This window comes from Oncorhynchus gorbuscha, linkage group LG11, assembly GCF_021184085.1.
Source record: "Oncorhynchus gorbuscha isolate QuinsamMale2020 ecotype Even-year linkage group LG11, OgorEven_v1.0, whole genome shotgun sequence".
NCBI classification, from domain to species: domain Eukaryota; kingdom Metazoa; phylum Chordata; class Actinopteri; order Salmoniformes; family Salmonidae; genus Oncorhynchus; species Oncorhynchus gorbuscha.
The window spans coordinates 81,005,825-81,025,715 of NC_060183.1; the positions used below are offsets into that span (position 1 = coordinate 81,005,825).

Below are 19,891 nucleotides of genomic sequence, written 5' to 3' on the forward strand. Positions count from 1 at the left end.
CCCTAAAGGCCCCGGGCCATTTCTCACCATTATGTCGCCTTGTTAAAGTGACCTGAACTAGCCTTGCCCTAAAGGCCCCGGGCCATTTCTCACCATTATGTCAACTTGTAAAGTGACCTGAACTAGCCTTGCCCTAAAGGCCCCGGGCCATTTCTCACCATTATGTCGCCTTGTTAAAGTGACCTGAACTAGCCTTGCCCTAAAGGCCCCGGGCCATTTCTCACCATTATGTCGCCTTGTTAAAGTGACCTGAACTAGCCTTGCCCTAAAGGCCCCGGGCCATTTCTCACCATTATGTCACCTTGTTAAAGTGACCTGAACTAGCCTTGCCCTAAAGGCCCCGTGCCATTTCTCACCATTATGTCACCTTGTTAAAGTGACTCCTGCATCATTGTGAAATTAGTAGTCAGCGAGCCAAACAACCAATCTACCAGGACCCCCTGTTATTGTCTTGACATGCTTGAATTGGCTTTACTGCACTACGTGTTTGGGACAGGCAGTAACCGTTACTACCCCCCGTTATTTGGGACAGGCAAGGCCCGTTACTGTACTCCGTTATTTGGGACAGGCAGGCCCGTTACTACCCCCCGTTATTTGGGACAGGCAGTAACCGTTACTACCCCCCGTTATTTGGGACAGGCAAGGCCCGTTACTGCACTCCGTTATTTGGGACAGGCCGTGCCCGTTACTGCACTCAGTTATTTGGGACAGGCAAGGCCCGTTACTGCACTCCGTTATTTGGGACAGGCAAGCCCCGTTACTGTAGAGGCCAGATGAGGAAGGTCAGAGTCCTCTATGTTGGAATAGACTCAATGTCAGGCTCTGGTGGCATTGGCACTAACAGCTTATCTTAACTGAGGAGGTTTTAAAAACAGACCGTGTCTGTTCGTTGGACTAATAACTAGGGGAGAAGTGAAAGCATGAACCTTCGCCACAGCAGGTGCTTTAGTCAATGCCCTTTTGCACTCACAAATGGAAGCAAATGCATTCTCCCCATAACTCTGACCTCAGGTGATATAGATACAGTGGGGCAAAAAAGTATTTAGTCAGCCACCAATTGTGTAAGTTCTCCCACTTAAAAAGATGAGAGAGGCCTGTAATTTTCATCATAGGTACACTTAGACTATGACAGACAACATGAGGGGGAAAAAATCCAGAAAATCACATTGTAGGATTTTAAATGAATTTATTTGCAAATTATGGTGGAAAATAAGTATTTGGTCACCTACAAACAAGAAAGATTTCTGGCTCTCACAGACCTGTAACTTCTTCTTTAAGAGGCTCCTCTGTCCTCCACTCGTTACCTGTATTAATGGCACATGTTTGAACTTGTTATCAGTATAAAAGACACCTGTCCACAACCTCAAACAGTCACACTCCAAACTCCACTATGGCCGGGACCAAAGAGCTGTCAAAGGACACCAGAAACTAAATTGTAGAACTGCACCAGGCTGGGAAGACTGAATCTGCAATAGGTAAGCAGCTTGGTTTGAAGAAATCAACTGTGGGAGCAATTATTAGGAAATAGAAGACATACAAGACCACTGATAATCTCCCTCTATCTGGGGCTCCACGCAAGATCTCACCCCGTGGGGTCAAAATGATCACAAGAACGGTGAGCAAAAATCCCAGAACCACACCCCCATAGTGAATGACCTGCAGAGAGCTGGGACCAAAGTAACAAAGCCTACCATCAGTAACACACTACGCCGCCAGGGACTCAAATCCTGCAGTGCCAGACGTGTCCCCCTGCTTAAGCCAGTACATGTCCAGGCCCGTCTGAAGTTTGCTTAGAGAGCATTTGGATGATCCAGAAGAAGATTGGGAGAATGTCATATGGCCAGATGAAACCACAATATAACTTTTTGGTAAAAACTCAACTCGTCGTGTTTGGAGGACAAAGAATGCCGAGTTGCATCCAAAGAACACCATACCTACTGTGAAGCATGGGGGTGGAAACATCATGCTTTGGGGCTGTTTTTTGCAAAGGGACCAGGACGACTGATCCATGTAAAGGAAAGAATGAATGGGGCCATGTATCGTGAGATGTTGAGTGAAAACCTCCTTCCATCAGCAAGGGCATTGAAGATGAAACGTGGCTGGGTCTTTCAGCATGACAATGATCCCAAACACACTGCCCGGGCAACGAAGGAGTGGCTTCGTAAGAAGCATTTCAAGGTCCTGGAGTGGCCTAGCCAGTCTCCAGATCTCAACCTCATAGAAAATCTTTGGAGGGAGTTGAAAGTCTGTGTTGCCCAGCAGCAGCCCCAAAACATCACAGCTCTAGAGGAGATCTGCATGGAGGAATGAGCCAAAATATCAGCAACAGTGTGTGAAAACCTTGTGAAGACTTACAGAAAACGTTTGACCTCTGCCATTGCCAACAAAGGGTATATAACAAAGTATTGAGATAAACTTTTGTTATTGACCAAATACTTATTTTCCACCACCATTTGCAAATAAATTCATTAAAAATCCTACAATGTGATTTTCTGGATTTTTCTCTCTCATTTTGTCTGTCATAGTTGAAGTGTAACTATGATGAAAAATTACAGGCCTCTCATCTTTTTAAGTGGGAGAACTTGCACAATTGGTGGCTGACTAAAAACTTTTTTGCCCCACTGTAGCTGGACCAAGGAAATAACCTAACAATTTCACCACCTCCATGGTCTAACATTGGCCGCAGTTAGCCTAGCGGTTAGAGGCAAGCCAGCACAAATAAAATACCTGTATGTGTACGTGTCTTTCGAAGGGGTTGGGTTAAAAGTGGAAGCCAAATTTCAGTTGGACCTTGGGTGCAATTGACCAACGCAGCAATTTTAACGACCTGCTGCTTTCTCTTTTATATTGACAACAGTATGTTGTTATGTGTTGTGGGACTCAGCTGACTCCCGGGAGATGGCTTTTTGGGCACTTAAAAAAAACTTTACTTTAGACCAGAACCCAAGTGCACTAGGGGAAAAAGGATACCAATTGGGACACAATCAAGAATTTGCTTTAAAGTGACCTGAACTAGCCTTGCCCTAAAGCCCCCGGGCCATTTCTCACCATTATGTCGCCTTGTTAAAGTGACCTGAACTAGCCTTGCCCTAAAGCCCCCGGGCCATTTCTCACCATTATGTCGCCTTGTTAAAGTGACCTGAACTAACCTTGCCCTAAAGCCCCCGGGCCATTTCTCACCATTATGTCGCCTTGTTAAAGTGACCTGAACTAGCCTTGCCCTAAAGGCCCCGGGCCATTTCTCACCATTATGTCGCCTTGTTAAAGTGACCTGAACTAGCCTTGCCCTAAAGGTCCCGGGCCATTTCTCACCATTATGTCGCCTTGTTAAAGTGACCTGAACTAGCTTTGCCCTAAAGCCCCCGGGCCATTTCTCACCATTATGTCGCCTTGTTAAAGTGACCTGAACTAGCCTTGCCCTAAAGGTCCCGGGCCATTTCTCACCATTATGTCGCCTTGTTAAAGTGACCTGAACTAGCCTTGCCCTAAAGCCACCGGGCCATTTCTCACCATTATGTCACCTTGTTAAAGTGACCTGAACTAGCCTTGCCCTAAAGCCACCGGGCCATTTCTCACCATTATGTCACCTTGTTAAAGTGACCTGAACTAGCCTTGCCCTAAAGCCACCGGGCCATTTCTCACCATTATGTCACCTTGTTAAAGTGGTCCTTGGACCTCGGGTGCAATTGACCCACTCAGTTATTTTAATGACCTGCTGCTTTCTCTTTCATATTGACAACAGTATGTTGTTCCGTGTTGTGGGAATCAGCTGACTGCCGGGAGATGGCTTTTTGGGCACGTACACCTTCCACATCAAGGCTTTGAATGCACAGATACCAAGTTGACATCCCGAGGCCCATTGTGAGACTTAAAAAAAAAAGAAGCTATCTTTGACCAACAGATGCATATCTGTATTCCCAGTCATGTGAAATCCGTAGATTAGGGCCTCATTAATTTATTTTAATTGACTGATTTCCTCATATGTACTGTAACTATCCTTATTATTATTATTTTGTTTAACCTTTATTTAACTAGTCAAGTCAGTTAAGAACAAATTGTTATTTACAATGACGCCGTAAGATATTTGGTGCAGAATTTCTCAAGTGAAAGAATGTACACGATAACGAGTCGTCTCTTGTTGAATGACAACAAACACTTCATTGAAGAATCCCTACTGTTGACCAATCACCGACTAAGAGGCGTAGATTTGGCGACCAAACTTCGACTTGTTGTGTGCACAAAACAGCTGAAAAAACAAACAAAAAACTTGCAGAAGATGTACAAAAATGTCACAAAATGTTGTCAATATATGAACTGTTTCAGATGGGAAGCATGAGGACGCCTTTACCTGTAATATGATACTGGTCTAACCAGCACTTTACCTGTAATATGATACTGGTCTAACCAGCACTTTACCTGTAATATGATACTGGTCTAACCAGCACTTTACCTGTAATATGATACTGGTCTAACCAAGCACTTCTCTCACTGGAAGTCTTTAGCCTCAACAGACATGGCTGTGCCCGTTATTGCACTCTGTTATTTGGGACAGGCTGTGTCCGTTACTGCACTCCGTTATTTGGGACAGGCTGTGTCCGTTACTGCACTCCGTTATTTGGGACAGGCTGTGTCCGTTACTGCACTCCGTTATTTGGGACAGGCTGTGTCCGTTACTGCACTCCGTTATTTGGGACAGGCTGTGTCCGTTACTGCACTCCGTTATTTGGGACAGGCTGTGTCCGTTACTGCACTCTGTTATTTGGGACAGGCTGAGCCTGTTATTGCACTCCGTTATTTGGGACAGGCAAGCCCCGTTACTGTAGAGGCCAGATGCGGAAGGTCAGAGTCCTCTATGTTGGAATAGACTCAATGTCAGGCTCTGGTGGCATTGGCACTAACAGCTTATCTTAACTAAGGAGGTTTTAAAAACAGACCGTGTCTGTTCGTTGGACTAATAACTAGGGGAGAAGTGAAAGCATGAACCTTCGCCACAGCAGGTGCTTTAGTCAATGCCCCTTTACACTCACAAATGGAAGCAAATGCATTCTCCCCATAACTCTGACCTCAGGTGATATAGATAGCTGTACCAAGGAAATAACCTAACAATTTCACCACCTCCATGGTCTAACATTGGCAGCAGTTAGCCTAGCGGTTAGAGGCAAGCCAGCACAAATAAAATACCTGTATGTATGAGTGTCTTTCAAAGGGGTTGGGTTAAAAGTGGAAGCCAAATTTCAGTTGGACCTTGGGTGCAATTGACCAACGCAGCAATTTTAACGACCTGCTGCTTTCTCTTTTATATTGACAACAGTATGTTGTTATGTGTTGTGGGACTCAGCTGACTCCCGGGAGATGGCTTTTTGGGCACTTACAAAAAACTTTACTTTAGACCAGAACCCAAGTGCACTAGGGGAAAAAGGATACCAATTGGGACACAATCAAGAATTTGCTTTAAAGTGACCTGAACTAGCCTTGCTCTAAAGCCCCCGGGCCATTTCTCACCATTATGTCGCCTTGTTAAAGTGACCTGAACTAGCCTTGCCCTAAAGCCCCCGGGCCATTTCTCACCATTATGTCGCCTTGTTAAAGTGACCTGAACTAGCTTTGCCCTAAAGGCCCCGGGCCATTTCTCACCATTATGTCGCCTTGTTAAAGTGACCTGAACTAGCCTTGCCCTAAAGGCCCCGGGCCATTTCTCACCATTATGTCGCCTTGTTAAAGTGACCTGAACTAGCCTTGCCCTAAAGGCCCCGGGCCATTTCTCACCATTATGTCGCCTTGTTAAAGTGACCTGAACTAGCCTTGCCCTAAAGGCCCCGGGCCATTTCTCACCATTATGTCAACTTGTAAAGTGACCTGAACTAGCCTTGCCCTAAAGGCCCCGGGCCATTTCTCACCATTATGTCGCCTTGTTAAAGTGACCTGAACTAGCCTTGCCCTAAAGGCCCCGGGCCATTTCTCACCATTATGTCGCCTTGTTAAAGTGACCTGAACTAGCCTTGCCCTAAAGGCCCCGGGCCATTTCTCACCATTATGTCACCTTGTTAAAGTGACCTGAACTAGCCTTGCCCTAAAGGCCCCGTGCCATTTCTCACCATTATGTCACCTTGTTAAAGTGACTCCTGCATCATTGTGAAATTAGTAGTCAGCGAGCCAAACAACCAATCTACCAGGACCCCCTGTTATTGTCTTGACATGCTTGAATTGGCTTTACTGCACTACGTGTTTGGGACAGGCAGTAACCGTTACTACCCCCCGTTATTTGGGACAGGCAAGGCCCGTTACTGTACTCCGTTATTTGGGACAGGCAGGCCCGTTACTACCCCCCGTTATTTGGGACAGGCAGTAACCGTTACTACCCCCCGTTATTTGGGACAGGCAAGGCCCGTTACTGCACTCCGTTATTTGGGACAGGCTGTGTCCGTTACTGCACTCCGTTATTTGGGACAGGCCGTGCCCGTTACTGCACTCAGTTATTTGGGACAGGCAAGGCCCGTTACTGCACTCCGTTATTTGGGACAGGCAAGCCCCGTTACTGTAGAGGCCAGATGAGGAAGGTCAGAGTCCTCTATGTTGGAATAGACTCAATGTCAGGCTCTGGTGGCATTGGCACTAACAGCTTATCTTAACTGAGGAGGTTTTAAAAACAGACCGTGTCTGTTCGTTGGACTAATAACTAGGGGAGAAGTGAAAGCATGAACCTTCGCCACAGCAGGTGCTTTAGTCAATGCCCTTTTGCACTCACAAATGGAAGCAAATGCATTCTCCCCATAACTCTGACCTCAGGTGATATAGATACAGTGGGGCAAAAAAGTATTTAGTCAGCCACCAATTGTGTAAGTTCTCCCACTTAAAAAGATGAGAGAGGCCTGTAATTTTCATCATAGGTACACTTCGACTATGACAGACAACATGAGGGGGAAAAAAATCCAGAAAATCACATTGTAGGATTTTAAATGAATTTATTTGCAAATTATGGTGGAAAATAAGTATTTGGTCACCTACAAACAAGAAAGATTTCTGGCTCTCACAGACCTGTAACTTCTTCTTTAAGAGGCTCCTCTGTCCTCCACTCGTTACCTGTATTAATGGCACATGTTTGAACTTGTTATCAGTATAAAAGACACCTGTCCACAACCTCAAACAGTCACACTCCAAACTCCACTATGGCCGGGACCAAAGAGCTGTCAAAGGACACCAGAAACTAAATTGTAGAACTGCACCAGGCTGGGAAGACTGAATCTGCAATAGGTAAGCAGCTTGGTTTGAAGAAATCAACTGTGGGAGCAATTATTAGGAAATAGAAGACATACAAGACCACTGATAATCTCCCTCTATCTGGGGCTCCACGCAAGATCTCACCCCGTGGGGTCAAAATGATCACAAGAACGGTGAGCAAAAATCCCAGAACCACACCCCCATAGTGAATGACCTGCAGAGAGCTGGGACCAAAGTAACAAAGCCTACCATCAGTAACACACTACGCCGCCAGGGACTCAAATCCTGCAGTGCCAGACGTGTCCCCCTGCTTAAGCCAGTACATGTCCAGGCCCGTCTGAAGTTTGCTTAGAGAGCATTTGGATGATCCAGAAGAAGATTGGGAGAATGTCATATGGCCAGATGAAACCACAATATAACTTTTTGGTAAAAACTCAACTCGTCGTGTTTGGAGGACAAAGAATGCCGAGTTGCATCCAAAGAACACCATACCTACTGTGAAGCATGGGGGTGGAAACATCATGCTTTGGGGCTGTTTTTTGCAAAGGGACCAGGACGACTGATCCATGTAAAGGAAAGAATGAATGGGGCCATGTATCGTGAGATGTTGAGTGAAAACCTCCTTCCATCAGCAAGGGCATTGAAGATGAAACGTGGCTGGGTCTTTCAGCATGACAATGATCCCAAACACACTGCCCGGGCAACGAAGGAGTGGCTTCGTAAGAAGCATTTCAAGGTCCTGGAGTGGCCTAGCCAGTCTCCAGATCTCAACCTCATAGAAAATCTTTGGAGGGAGTTGAAAGTCTGTGTTGCCCAGCAGCAGCCCCAAAACATCACAGCTCTAGAGGAGATCTGCATGGAGGAATGAGCCAAAATATCAGCAACAGTGTGTGAAAACCTTGTGAAGACTTACAGAAAACGTTTGACCTCTGCCATTGCCAACAAAGGGTATATAACAAAGTATTGAGATAAACTTTTGTTATTGACCAAATACTTATTTTCCACCACCATTTGCAAATAAATTCATTAAAAATCCTACAATGTGATTTTCTGGATTTTTTCTCTCTCATTTTGTCTGTCATAGTTGAAGTGTAACTATGATGAAAAATTACAGGCCTCTCATCTTTTTAAGTGGGAGAACTTGCACAATTGGTGGCTGACTAAAAACTTTTTTGCCCCACTGTAGCTGGACCAAGGAAATAACCTAACAATTTCACCACCTCCATGGTCTAACATTGGCCGCAGTTAGCCTAGCGGTTAGAGGCAAGCCAGCACAAATAAAATACCTGTATGTGTACGTGTCTTTCGAAGGGGTTGGGTTAAAAGTGGAAGCCAAATTTCAGTTGGACCTTGGGTGCAATTGACCAACGCAGCAATTTTAACGACCTGCTGCTTTCTCTTTTATATTGACAACAGTATGTTGTTATGTGTTGTGGGACTCAGCTGACTCCCGGGAGATGGCTTTTTGGGCACTTACAAAAAACTTTACTTTAGACCAGAACCCAAGTGCACTAGGGGAAAAAGGATACCAATTGGGACACAATCAAGAATTTGCTTTAAAGTGACCTGAACTAGCCTTGCCCTAAAGCCCCCGGGCCATTTCCCACCATTATGTTGCCTTGTTAAAGTGACCTGAACTAGCCTTGCCCTAAAGGTCCCGGGCCATTTCTCACCATTATGTCACCTTGTTAAAGTGGTCCTTGGACCTTGGGTGCAATTGACCCACTCAGTTATTTTAATGACCTGCTGCTTTCTCTTTCATATTGACAACAGTATGTTGTTCTGTGTTGTGGGAATCAGCTGACTGCCGGGAGATGGCTTTTTGGGCACGTACACCTTCCACATCAAGGCTTTGAATGCACAGATACCAAGTTGACATCCCGAGGCCCATTGTGAGACTTAAAAAAAAAAGAAGCTATCTTTGACCAACAGATGCATATCTGTATTCCCAGTCATGTGAAATCCGTAGATTAGGGCCTCATTAATTTATTTTTCCTCATATGTACTGTAACTACTAAAGGATACCAATTGGGACACAATCAAGAATTTGCTTTAACGTGACCTGAACTAGCCTTGCCCTAAAGCCACCGGGCCATTTCTCACCATTATGTCGCCTTGTTAAAGTGACCTGAACTAGCCTTGCCCTAAAGCCCCCGGGCCATTTCTCACCATTATGTCGCCTTGTTAAAGTGACCTGAACTAGCCTTGCCCTAAAGCCCCCGGGCCATTTCTCACCATTATGTCGCCTTGTTAAAGTGACCTGAACTAGCCTTGCCCTAAAGGCCCCGGGCCATTTCTCACCATTATGTCGACTTGTTAAAGTGACCTGAACTAGCCTTGCCCTAAAGGCCCCGGGCCATTTCTCACCATTATGTTGCCTTGTTAAAGTGACCTGAACTAGCCTTGCCCTAAAGGCCCCGGGCCATTTCTCACCATTATGTCACCTTGTTAAAGTGACCTGAACTAGCCTTGCCCTAAAGGCCCCGGGCCATTTCTCACCATTATGTCACCTTGTTAAAGTGACCTGAACTAGCCTTGCCCTAAAGGCCCCGGGCCATTTCTCACCATTATGTCGACTTGTTAAAGTGGTCCTTGGACCTTGGGTGCAATTGACCCACACAGTTATTTTAATGACCTGCTGCTTTCTCTTTCATATTGACAACAGTATGTTGTTATGTGTTGTGGGACTCACCTGACTGCCGGGAGATGGCTTTTTGGGCACGTACACCTTCCACAACAGGGCTTCCCTAGAGGCGGCCTTTTCCAAAAGAAAAGACAGCCTCTGGCTTTCCAAGGGTTCGGCAAACTTCATATTCACCCTTGGATACGCCTCCCTCCTCACTGGATACAGCTACCTGTAAATGGCAGCCAAACACACAGAAGAGAACGTGTTTTATCATCAGTCAGTGGAGTAACAGTTGTGTCTGGGAGTTCTTTATTGACTATTTTAATCGGACAGGACTACCCTCCAGTTTAGTGGAAAAGGGGCTTTTTACAAATATGCATTGAGTTGGACAAAACAAGTAGTATCACACACACTAGCAAAGTGTTTTACAAGATGTTCATGAATAGTATTACGCATAGTATCACACACACTAGCAAAGTGTTTTACAAGATGTTCTTGAATAGTATTACGCGTAGTATCACACACACTAGCAAAGTGTTTTACAAGATGTTCATGAATAGTATTACGCGTAGTATCACACACACTAGCAAAGTGTTTTACAAGATGTTCATGAATAGTATTACGCGTAGTATCACACACACTAGCAAAGTGTTTTACAAGATGTTCATGAATAGTATTACGCGTAGTATCACACACACTAGCAAAGTGTTTTACAAGATGTTCATGAATAGTATTACGCGTAGTAAACATTAGCGTGAGTAACAATGTTAGAATCGGTGGTTCGACTTTACAATAAAATCACCCCAATTTAAACTGTTTTAAAACGTGTATTTTTTCATATATAGATAGCCATGTGTTTTAATAAAATCAACTATATATGTATCACGCTTGTCTGATGCTTTAAGCACACCGTTTGATGAAATAAGACACAAATGACTCAAGAGAGATCCAGAGATCAAGATAGCCAGAAGGAAAAAATAACTTAACCTGTCCCGACCATCCTTCTCCTACTCCTGCTGGCTTTCGCAGATTCTGCCGTTACTCTCCTGAAGTTGCCAGGTTACAGGAGGAGTCTGCAACTTTTCTAATGCAAATTTATCTTACCATTTCTTACCGATCTGGTTTCCAGTTATTGTTTTCATATGTACATTTTTCGTAGAACAGTTTAATTTCTAATAACATCTTCGTATTTCAAAATTATTATCATGTGGTTAATCAAAATTCTATCTATCTAAATGATAAACCTAACAAGTAATGTCTATTGCAAATGACTTATTTTTTAAATGTAACCTCGATTTAAACTTGCCAAGTCAGTTCAAACCCGGACGATGCTGGGCCTTAGTGTGCGCAGCCCTACTGGACTCTCAATCACATCCGGATGTGATACAAACCAGGGACTGTAGTGACGCGTCTTGCACCGAGGTGCAGTGCCTTAGACCGCTGCGCCAATCGGGAGCCCATTGCAACTATGTACAAATAGCCTATATTAGGCAACAAAAAAAATATTGCAGAATGCAGGTAGAAAATATTCTGATAAAAATAAATATAATATAAATCACATTGGCTAAGCATGGCCTGTCTGCAAAGAACTTGAAACACTGCATCAACTATTAACTTGAGTCTGGCCAAAAAGCATGGCACTAACAAATTTGCAACATTGAATGAAATATTCTTGGCCAGTCAGAGTTTAAGGGATCAGAAGTAATCAGATAGGTCTATTTTTAATGACATTTCCATTGGATCAGAGCAGGAAATGTGTTGATTTTCAAATACATTGAAGAACTATTATCGTTATCAATGAATGTAAAAACAGACGTTATTTACTCGTTGTTTGAGGTGAAGCAAATGTTCCCTTTGAGAAGCTCCACGGCTCATTAGTGGTGGTGCGTTAAGACAATCAGAAATACTATCAGATCCCCAAATGGGCACATTTATATACCTACAATTGCATGCAGGCAAAGTAGCCTCTATTTCTATGTGTATTCAGGTGTGCATCCTTACTCAAACACTGACAGGAGCGCTCCAAACAAAAGACAACGACTAAACTGACAAAACTCATCAAATGGAACGAAATAAACCAAAAACGTGTTTCTCACTAGTGCGGTAAACGGTAAAAGACTGGAATAATAATGTATTGAATATATTACCAGCCATTACCGTAACCAAACAGACATTATAGATTAGAAATTATAGGAATTAACTACTGTATGTAATGGAGAATTGATAAGACACTAACAAATCAAATCAAAACAATTAAGTTACGAAACAATGAATGTGCACAGATTGGCAGGAGAGAACACATTCTGGAGAGAAGTGAATTATGTCTTTTTTTCAACCTTTATTTAACCAGGCAAGTCAGTTAAGAACAAATTCTTATTGTCGATGACGGCCTAGGAACAGTGGGTTAACTGCCTGTTCAGGGTCAGCTCGGGGATTTGAACTTGCAACCTTCCGGTTACTAGTCCAACTCTCTAACCCCTAGGCTGCCGCCCCAAACTTAACCACAAACCCCATTCTTCTTGGACTGTGCCATCCCTACGGCCTCCGCAATGGATTAGATCACTGAGATGGGTTGCCAATAAGACAGGTGTCTATCTCGTGTGTCGTAAAAAAAAATTCCCTCGCTAATATTCGACCCCGCCAAAAAGTATTGGTTGACCAAAAGCATAACGACCAAACAATCGTCTAGTCGACTATTTAAGAGTCAGCCCTGCAATACTCATACAGTAGGTTGACTGGTGACCTTATTGTTGGTAATTTAACAGTGGTTTCTGAGTCCAGCAATAAGCGCTACGACATTACGATTTGTGAAAAGTCTTCAGGGTTGTGTTCTGGGAGTGTCACTGAGTAGGCTGATATTCCCCATTTAATAGAACCAAGATGAATAGGTAAGGCCCTTCATTGTGATATAAGCATGACCCCAATGCAATCCTGAAGTCTGTACATCTACACATCTTTACGTTTGTGTCAAATTAACAAAAGTATTTTGTTTAATTTATATATTACACTTCAACCTTGTTTAGCATCATCAGTCCGGTACAATTCCACAATTTTTCTGTTTGCATCAGTTTCAAAATGGGGGATTTTTATTTTGAAGGCTAACCTCAGATTCAACGAATTCTTGCTCACGCTAGTGTTCAACACAACACATTGGTAATTGTACCTACACCATTTTAAATCGCATATCTGCCTAAATATGTTGTGACGATGATTACAGATCACGATACTGCAGCCTCTGAATGGCACGGAGAATACACAGAGCAGATTCATGATTGTCATGCTCGAACCATTATAATACAAAGAAAACAGATTGTTACCTCATATTTTTTCCCACCCATTGCGCTCAAATTCGTGTACTTCTACGTGTTTTTTCCCAACCAAAAGACGCGCTCACATGTTCCTTGTAAAACGTTGTGCGTAGAGCACTACGCGTTGCGAACGTTTGGTCACCTGATTTACTGCCGCTGCTCACCACCAAAATACGCTCATTCATTGATCGAGGTAAAATTGGATTTATATTCACACATTCACCAAAACCCATTTAAAATGATAAAATAAATAAAAAAAACGAATAGGTTGTCACAGAAACAAAACTAGATTTGGTTTATTCTATAAATGTCTAGCATACTTTTAGAACCTTTGTTTTTGACTTGTTAGAAATTATATATTTTATTTTATTTATTTCACCTTTATTTAACCAGGTAGGCAAGTTGAGAACAAGTTCTCATTTACAATTGCGACCTGGCCAAGATAAAGCAAAGCAGTTCGACAGATACAACGACACAGAGTTACACATGGAGTAAAACAAACATACAGTCAATAATACAGTATAAACAAGTCTATATACAATGTGAGCAAATGAGGTGAGAAGGGAGGTAAAGGCAAAAAAGGCCATGGTGGCAAAGTAAATACAATATAGCAAGTAAAACACTGGAATGGTAGTTTTGCAATGGAAGAATGTGCAAAGTAGACATAAAAATAATGGGGTGCAAAGGAGCAAAATAAATAAATAAATTAAATACAGTTGGGAAAGAGGTAGTTGTTTGGGCTAAATTTTAGGTGGGCTATGTACAGGTGCAGTAATCTGTAAGATGCTCTGACAGTTGGTGCTTAAAGCTAGTGAGGGAGATAAGTGTTGTGGCAGCAGAGAACTGGAAGGAGAGGCGGCCAAAGAAAGAATTGGTTTTGGGGGTGACCAGAGAGATATACCTGCTGGAGCGTGTGCTACAGGTGGGAGATGCTATGGTGACCAGCGAGCTGAGATAAGGGGGGACTTTACCTAGCAGGGTCTTGTAGATGACATGGAGCCAGTGGGTTTGGCGACGAGTATGAAGCGAGGGCTAGCCAACGAGAGCGTACAGGTCGCAATGGTGGGTAGTATATGGGGCTTTGGTGACAAAACGGATTGCACTGTGATAGACTGCATCCAATTTGTTGAGTAGGGTATTGGAGGCTATTTTGTAAATGACATCGCCAAAGTCGAGGATTGGTAGGATGGTCAGTTTTACAAGGGTATGTTTGGCAGCATGAGTGAAGGATGCTTTGTTGCGAAATAGGAAGCAAATTCTAGATTTAACTTTGGATTGGAGATGTTTGATATGGGTCTGGAAGGAGAGTTTACAGTCTAACCAGACACCTAAGTATTTGTAGTTGTCCACGTATTCTAAGTCAGAGCCGTCCAGAGTAGTGATGTTGGACAGGCGGGTAGGTGCAGGTAGCGATCGGTTGAAGAGCATGGATTTAGTTTTACTTGTATTTAAGAGCAATTGGAGGCCACGGAAGGAGAGTTGTATGGCATTGAAGCTTGCCTGGAGGGTTGTTAACACAGTGTCCAAAGAAGGGCCGGAAGTATACAGAATGGTGTATATCAATAACTAATTGACCGTTTGTCACAGAAACATCAAACTAGGTATGATTTATTCTATAAATGTTTAGCATACTTTTACACCTGTTTTTTGGGAAATAAAAATACAATTTTGACTTGATAGAAATAAATAACATCTATAAAATGCCATTTAAAGCTATATAAAATCAATAACGTTTTCACTGATTGTCTCAGAAAAAAAGTTAAAATGCATTTATTTGCAATAACTTTAAAGAAATGTTAATATACAACAAATTGCACTTGAAATTAAGTAAGACAATGTTTACGATCTTAAATTGTATGCCAAATCAATGTTTGCATTTTTTGTGCAGCAGTTCCACATTTTAAAGCAGTTACAAGACACAACAGTAATTTATTTATAGTCTCTAATTTAACAGCAGAGGCCCCTTACAATCATTTTCTATTTTGGCTTTGTTGAAGTCCTTCCGTGTCATTCCCAGACAAGCTGAATGGTACCACCTCTGGCACACAGAGCATTTTATCTGCAGTATTTAAAACGTAAAAAAACAGGTTTATGGTTTATTTACATGTAAATTACAGTTCTGGAATACCCAAATTCTGTTACATGCTTTTTGCAATTAGGAGACATTTTAAAATTGAATTGGATTTTTTTGTTGTTCAAATCGCTAAATTGACTTTAAATTACATGCATTTAACCACAACCCTGACAGAAGCACACATAACTGAGGTGTTAATCATTGAGTATTCAGGCAATATAAATCATATAAAAATAAAAAGGCATACATTTGCACAAAAAAAACATGCGTTGATACAATGTCGTCAGTCATTCGTCAGTCTTTGAAATTCAAATCAGTTTAATCGTCACTTGTGCCAGATACATGTGTACGTACCTATTACAGCAAATTTCTGTCATAGTATGTATCTCGTATCTCTCATCAAATAGAATAACAATAGAGCATTAGAACAAGGATAACCCCGATTACAAAAAAGGTTTCAAGACAAAGTTTTATACTTTTAAATGTCTTGGAAGGATGAAACTGCATGAGTTTTCATAGGCTACTGTTATATTACACAAAGACAAACCCAGTTGGTCAGATGACCATTTCTCTGGATGATGCAAAGCACACATTGTGCAGTCTAGCGTCGCACTGAAGACTGGCAGAAAAAAAGACCCCATTTTTAATGCTTTGTTGACACATTTAAGACACTTTGTGGAACACATAGTAGTGCAAGGTAGTGCTTCAAATATAAAATATTTCCCTCACAGTTGCATACTACAGTGTTCTCCCAGTCTGTGTTATGCCCCCTTCCCACAACCTGTTATCCACCCTCTGGTATCTTGTCCATGTTGATCCTCTTGGTTGTCTTGATCCATCCACCCATCTTCTTTGTTAGTCAAGCCTGACCCCCTTAATCACAGTTTTTTCCTGTATTCTAATTTAATATGACTGAAAATGCAGAATTTTCTGCCAGGCCCCTTCTAATAGGTTATAACAGACTCATTAGAACTTTGACCACATGCCCTCTATCAAATCAAAACGGGAATTTTTCCTCAAAACAAAAAGGTTGTAAAAGTATGTTAGACATTTATAGAATAAATCACACCTAGTTTGACGTTTCTTTGACAGTGAATTAGTTATTGATTTATAAAGCTTTAAAATAAATTGCATTTCAAAGATTTTATGTATTTCCAACCAATCAGATTTTTTTTAAAGGTTAATAATATAATAATATAATAATAATAATAATAATATAATAATAATATAATAATAATAATAATAATATAATAATAATTTTTTATAAGGTTAAAATAATATTAATAAAATGCCATTTATAGAATAAACCATATTTATTTTTAAGTTTCTGTAACAATCAATTCATTAGTTGTTGTTTTTTTATTACCATTTTAAAATGAATTTCGGCCAATGTCTGTTGAATGTCCGAATATAAAACCAACTTAACCTTGGCTATTCATTGTCCCAACTATTGAAAACTCATATTTAGTGACAACAGTGAAGAGGCATTATCTCGTCTCGAGAATTTAACAAGCCAGAAGCGTTATAACTAGTAAACTGACATTTCTAACAATCTTTCACCCGTATAGTAAGACATATGACCAATCTAGGCTAATATTAGGGCGCACAACATCAACTCGATTACACGAGCTAGTGATGCTAACGTTTGTAAAGCCAGTTACAGCAGCGGACGTATTAGCTAGTTAGCAAGAACAGTAACGAAACACCAGCCGACTGTAAACGTTAGCTAGCTAATAAAACAACGTTTCATTAATAGACAACGTCCATTATCCAATATATCGTTTTAGTGAATACATGGAAGTTATGGCTAGAAATAGCTAGCTATTTTATATATATATATATACACACACACAACTATTTTATGCTAGTTAGCTAGCTATGATTAGCTTACCTCCCCTGCAAAGCTGTGGGAATCACAGTTTGACTTGGAAATCATCCGGTCCATTAAAATTGAGGTAAAACAAGAGAGGTAAAATAGAGTCTGGAGTTACTCCATCTTCGATTCCATGTTGTTTTATTTCGGGGAGAAATTGGGGGTCTGCCAAATGAAATGTGTATATAATAATAAAAAAAAATTGAACGGAATAGACATAGGTCTAACACATCCGAAAAGGACTGTGGACTCTTGAAGAGAAATCGCCCCTTCCGCTCACCAGCCTGCTTCTTCTTCTTCGATGAGGTTAAAAAGCGGTTGGCATCCGATAAATGTTGCATTACCGCCACCTACTAGAATGGATTTTTTATTATTTTTTATTTTACCTTTATTTAACCAGGCAAGTCAGTTAAGAACACATTCTTATTTTCAATAATGGCCTAGGAACAGTCGGTTAACTGCCTGTTCAGGGGCAGAACGACAGATTTGTACCTTGTCAGCTCGGGGGTTTGAACTCGCAACCTTACGGTTACTAGTCCAACGCTCTAACCACTAGGCTACCCTGCCATGAATAGGTAAATAAATAAAACAAAATATCCTACCATCTAACACTACACTCACACAAAATAATACATAGGTAAATAAATAAATACTCCAGTATTTAAAATCAATTTAGTCCTACTTTCAGGCCAACAGCCTGAAAGGATGCGACACCACGTAAACGCTTCTTACGTCAAGTCTCGCACACCCAAATTCCTCTCTTCAGCTGCCACCACAACCTCTATTTTCTGCGATATTACATTCCATCCCTGCAGTACAGTTGATAACCATTGATATAAATGCCAAAAATCCAATATATCACTTGTTGGCCTATCCATCTGTACTGGTACAGATCTACTACTCACACCACTCCTCTCAGGATCCCTCCCGCTTGACCCATCTTCCTCTACTTTCTTCACTGCCTCAACATATGACAACTTCTGTACTCCTCTAACCCTGGAAACCTGAACCTGCCTCTCTCACAAGGAACATTTCTGATCCCCAGTCCCACAAACAATTATCACAAGACCACTTCTGGTTACCCTCAACTGATTCCACAGCACCAAACTCTGTTTTCACCCACCCTGAAATCACAAATGGATCAGCCAAAAGGCAAGGGTCCACTTTTTCCCCAAAATGTCACTCCTACTAACGTAGAATCATCTTTATCCTGACCCTCAGCGAAAGCCTCAGGCTCCGAGAACTTCATCACACCTACCACCTCAGATACTTCGCCCTCATTCATTTTCATTTCTCCTCCTATTTTCAACTCACTCTGCTTACATTTTCTACCATTCTTCTTTAACAAACCATCTCGTTTTTTGCCCCATTTTTAACCGATTCAAGCTCACCCTCTTCTTCCCCCTCTCTAAGACCTCTTCTGCCTCCCTTTTCCCCTATATTCCTCCTCCGTTTCCAAGTATAAGTCTTCTTATGATGATACTGCACTTCTCCGGACATAGATCTTGGTTCTTGCCCTGTCAAGGGACGCCATTTAACCGTCTGTCTCAATCTCCGTACAATCAGCACGAACCCCTTGTGATGTGGCACTCAACAGTGCACCCCACTAAAGCAGCTGTTTCACCTTTACCTTTTCAATAGCTACGCAACGCTTTTCCATTTCAATTCGCTTCCAGCCTGTCGCCCGCTCTTCTTTTTCTTGCAGGTGGCATCCAATGCCTCATTCCCGCCCCCAACTGGATTATAATATATATCCATTATATTTTGTGATACAAAATGAGAAAAGGGGAAAAACTAAAAACAAATACGAAAAAAATATTTAAAAAAATACTCATTAAAAACCCACTATGCCAACAGCCTGGGAGGATGGGACACCACCATTCAATACACCCTAGGAAAAAAATGGCTATATAAATAAAGCTGTATAACTCTTCTGAAGTCAAATCTTGTATACTCCAGAGTATACTCAGGGCCCCTCAAGTGGCGCAGTGGTCGAAGGCACTGCATCTCAGTGCTAGAGGCGTCACTACAGACCCTGGTTGGATTCCAGGCTGTATCACATCCGGCCATAGGGCAGAGCACAATTGGCCCAGCGTCGTCCGGATTAGGGTTTGGCCGGGGTAGGCCGCCATTGAAAATGTGAATTTGTTCTTAACTGACTTGCCTAGTTAAATAAAAATATATATAATTCTCTGCAGCTGCCACCACATCTATTTTCTGTGACTTATGTTACATTTCTGCGTTACAGTTGATAACCATTGCTATGAATGCTAAGAAGCCAACCTCACTGAAGCATATCACTCGTTGGCCTATCCATCTGATGACACAGATCGACACAGATAAAACCAGGTTATTGTGTGATGTGCAGGAACAGAAATACATTAACAATTTATCTTGGCCAGGTCGCAGTTGTAAAAGATAACTTGTTCTCAACTAGCTTACATGGTAATAAAATAAAAATAAATAAATAATTGTCTTGACTATAACAGTATTCTGATAAATTCCCCTAGTCAGCGCTGAACCAATGTCCAAATACTCTGTTGACAACTGGACCAGAAAAACCAATCTGGTAGTTAAAAATGTTATGCCCTATGTACAATCTGAGTTAATTATTTCAAATCACTCGTCAGTAAAAGGGTTTGTCCAGGCATCCAATAGAACTGAAGAATTTTGGGCGGACTATTTGAACGGGCAAAAGAATGAGAAAGATGATTGGCCCGTGGAATTGTCAGTATCGAGCTGGTCTAGAACACAGCATACTAAACTCTCTTTTTTTAAACCATAAGAAACGT

At 41.9% G+C, this 19,891-nt stretch overlaps 1 protein-coding gene across 5 annotated transcripts in view; it reads right to left on the reverse strand.

Annotated features, from left to right (window-relative positions):
- The window catches only part of LOC123989548 (cyclin-I-like), a 35,769-nt gene extending 18,388 nt beyond the window's left edge, over positions 1-17,381 (reverse strand). Inside the window, exons 1-4 of one of the 5 annotated variants that reach the window (XM_046290640.1) lie at positions 17,118-17,381; positions 9,911-10,073; positions 7,036-7,080; positions 1,260-1,304 (exon numbers count right to left, since the gene is read on the reverse strand). In XM_046290640.1, the coding sequence (XP_046146596.1) occupies positions 1,260-1,304; positions 7,036-7,080; positions 9,911-10,030 (210 nt within the window). In that variant the 5' untranslated portion in view covers positions 10,031-10,073; positions 17,118-17,381. Of the gene's footprint in view, positions 1-1,259; positions 1,305-7,035; positions 7,081-9,910; positions 10,074-13,161; positions 13,282-17,117 lie in introns of those variants that run through there. The other 4 variants (XM_046290637.1, XM_046290638.1, XM_046290639.1 and 1 more) reach the window with 4 other exon arrangements.
- Between the last annotated feature and the right edge of the window lie 2,510 nt (positions 17,382-19,891).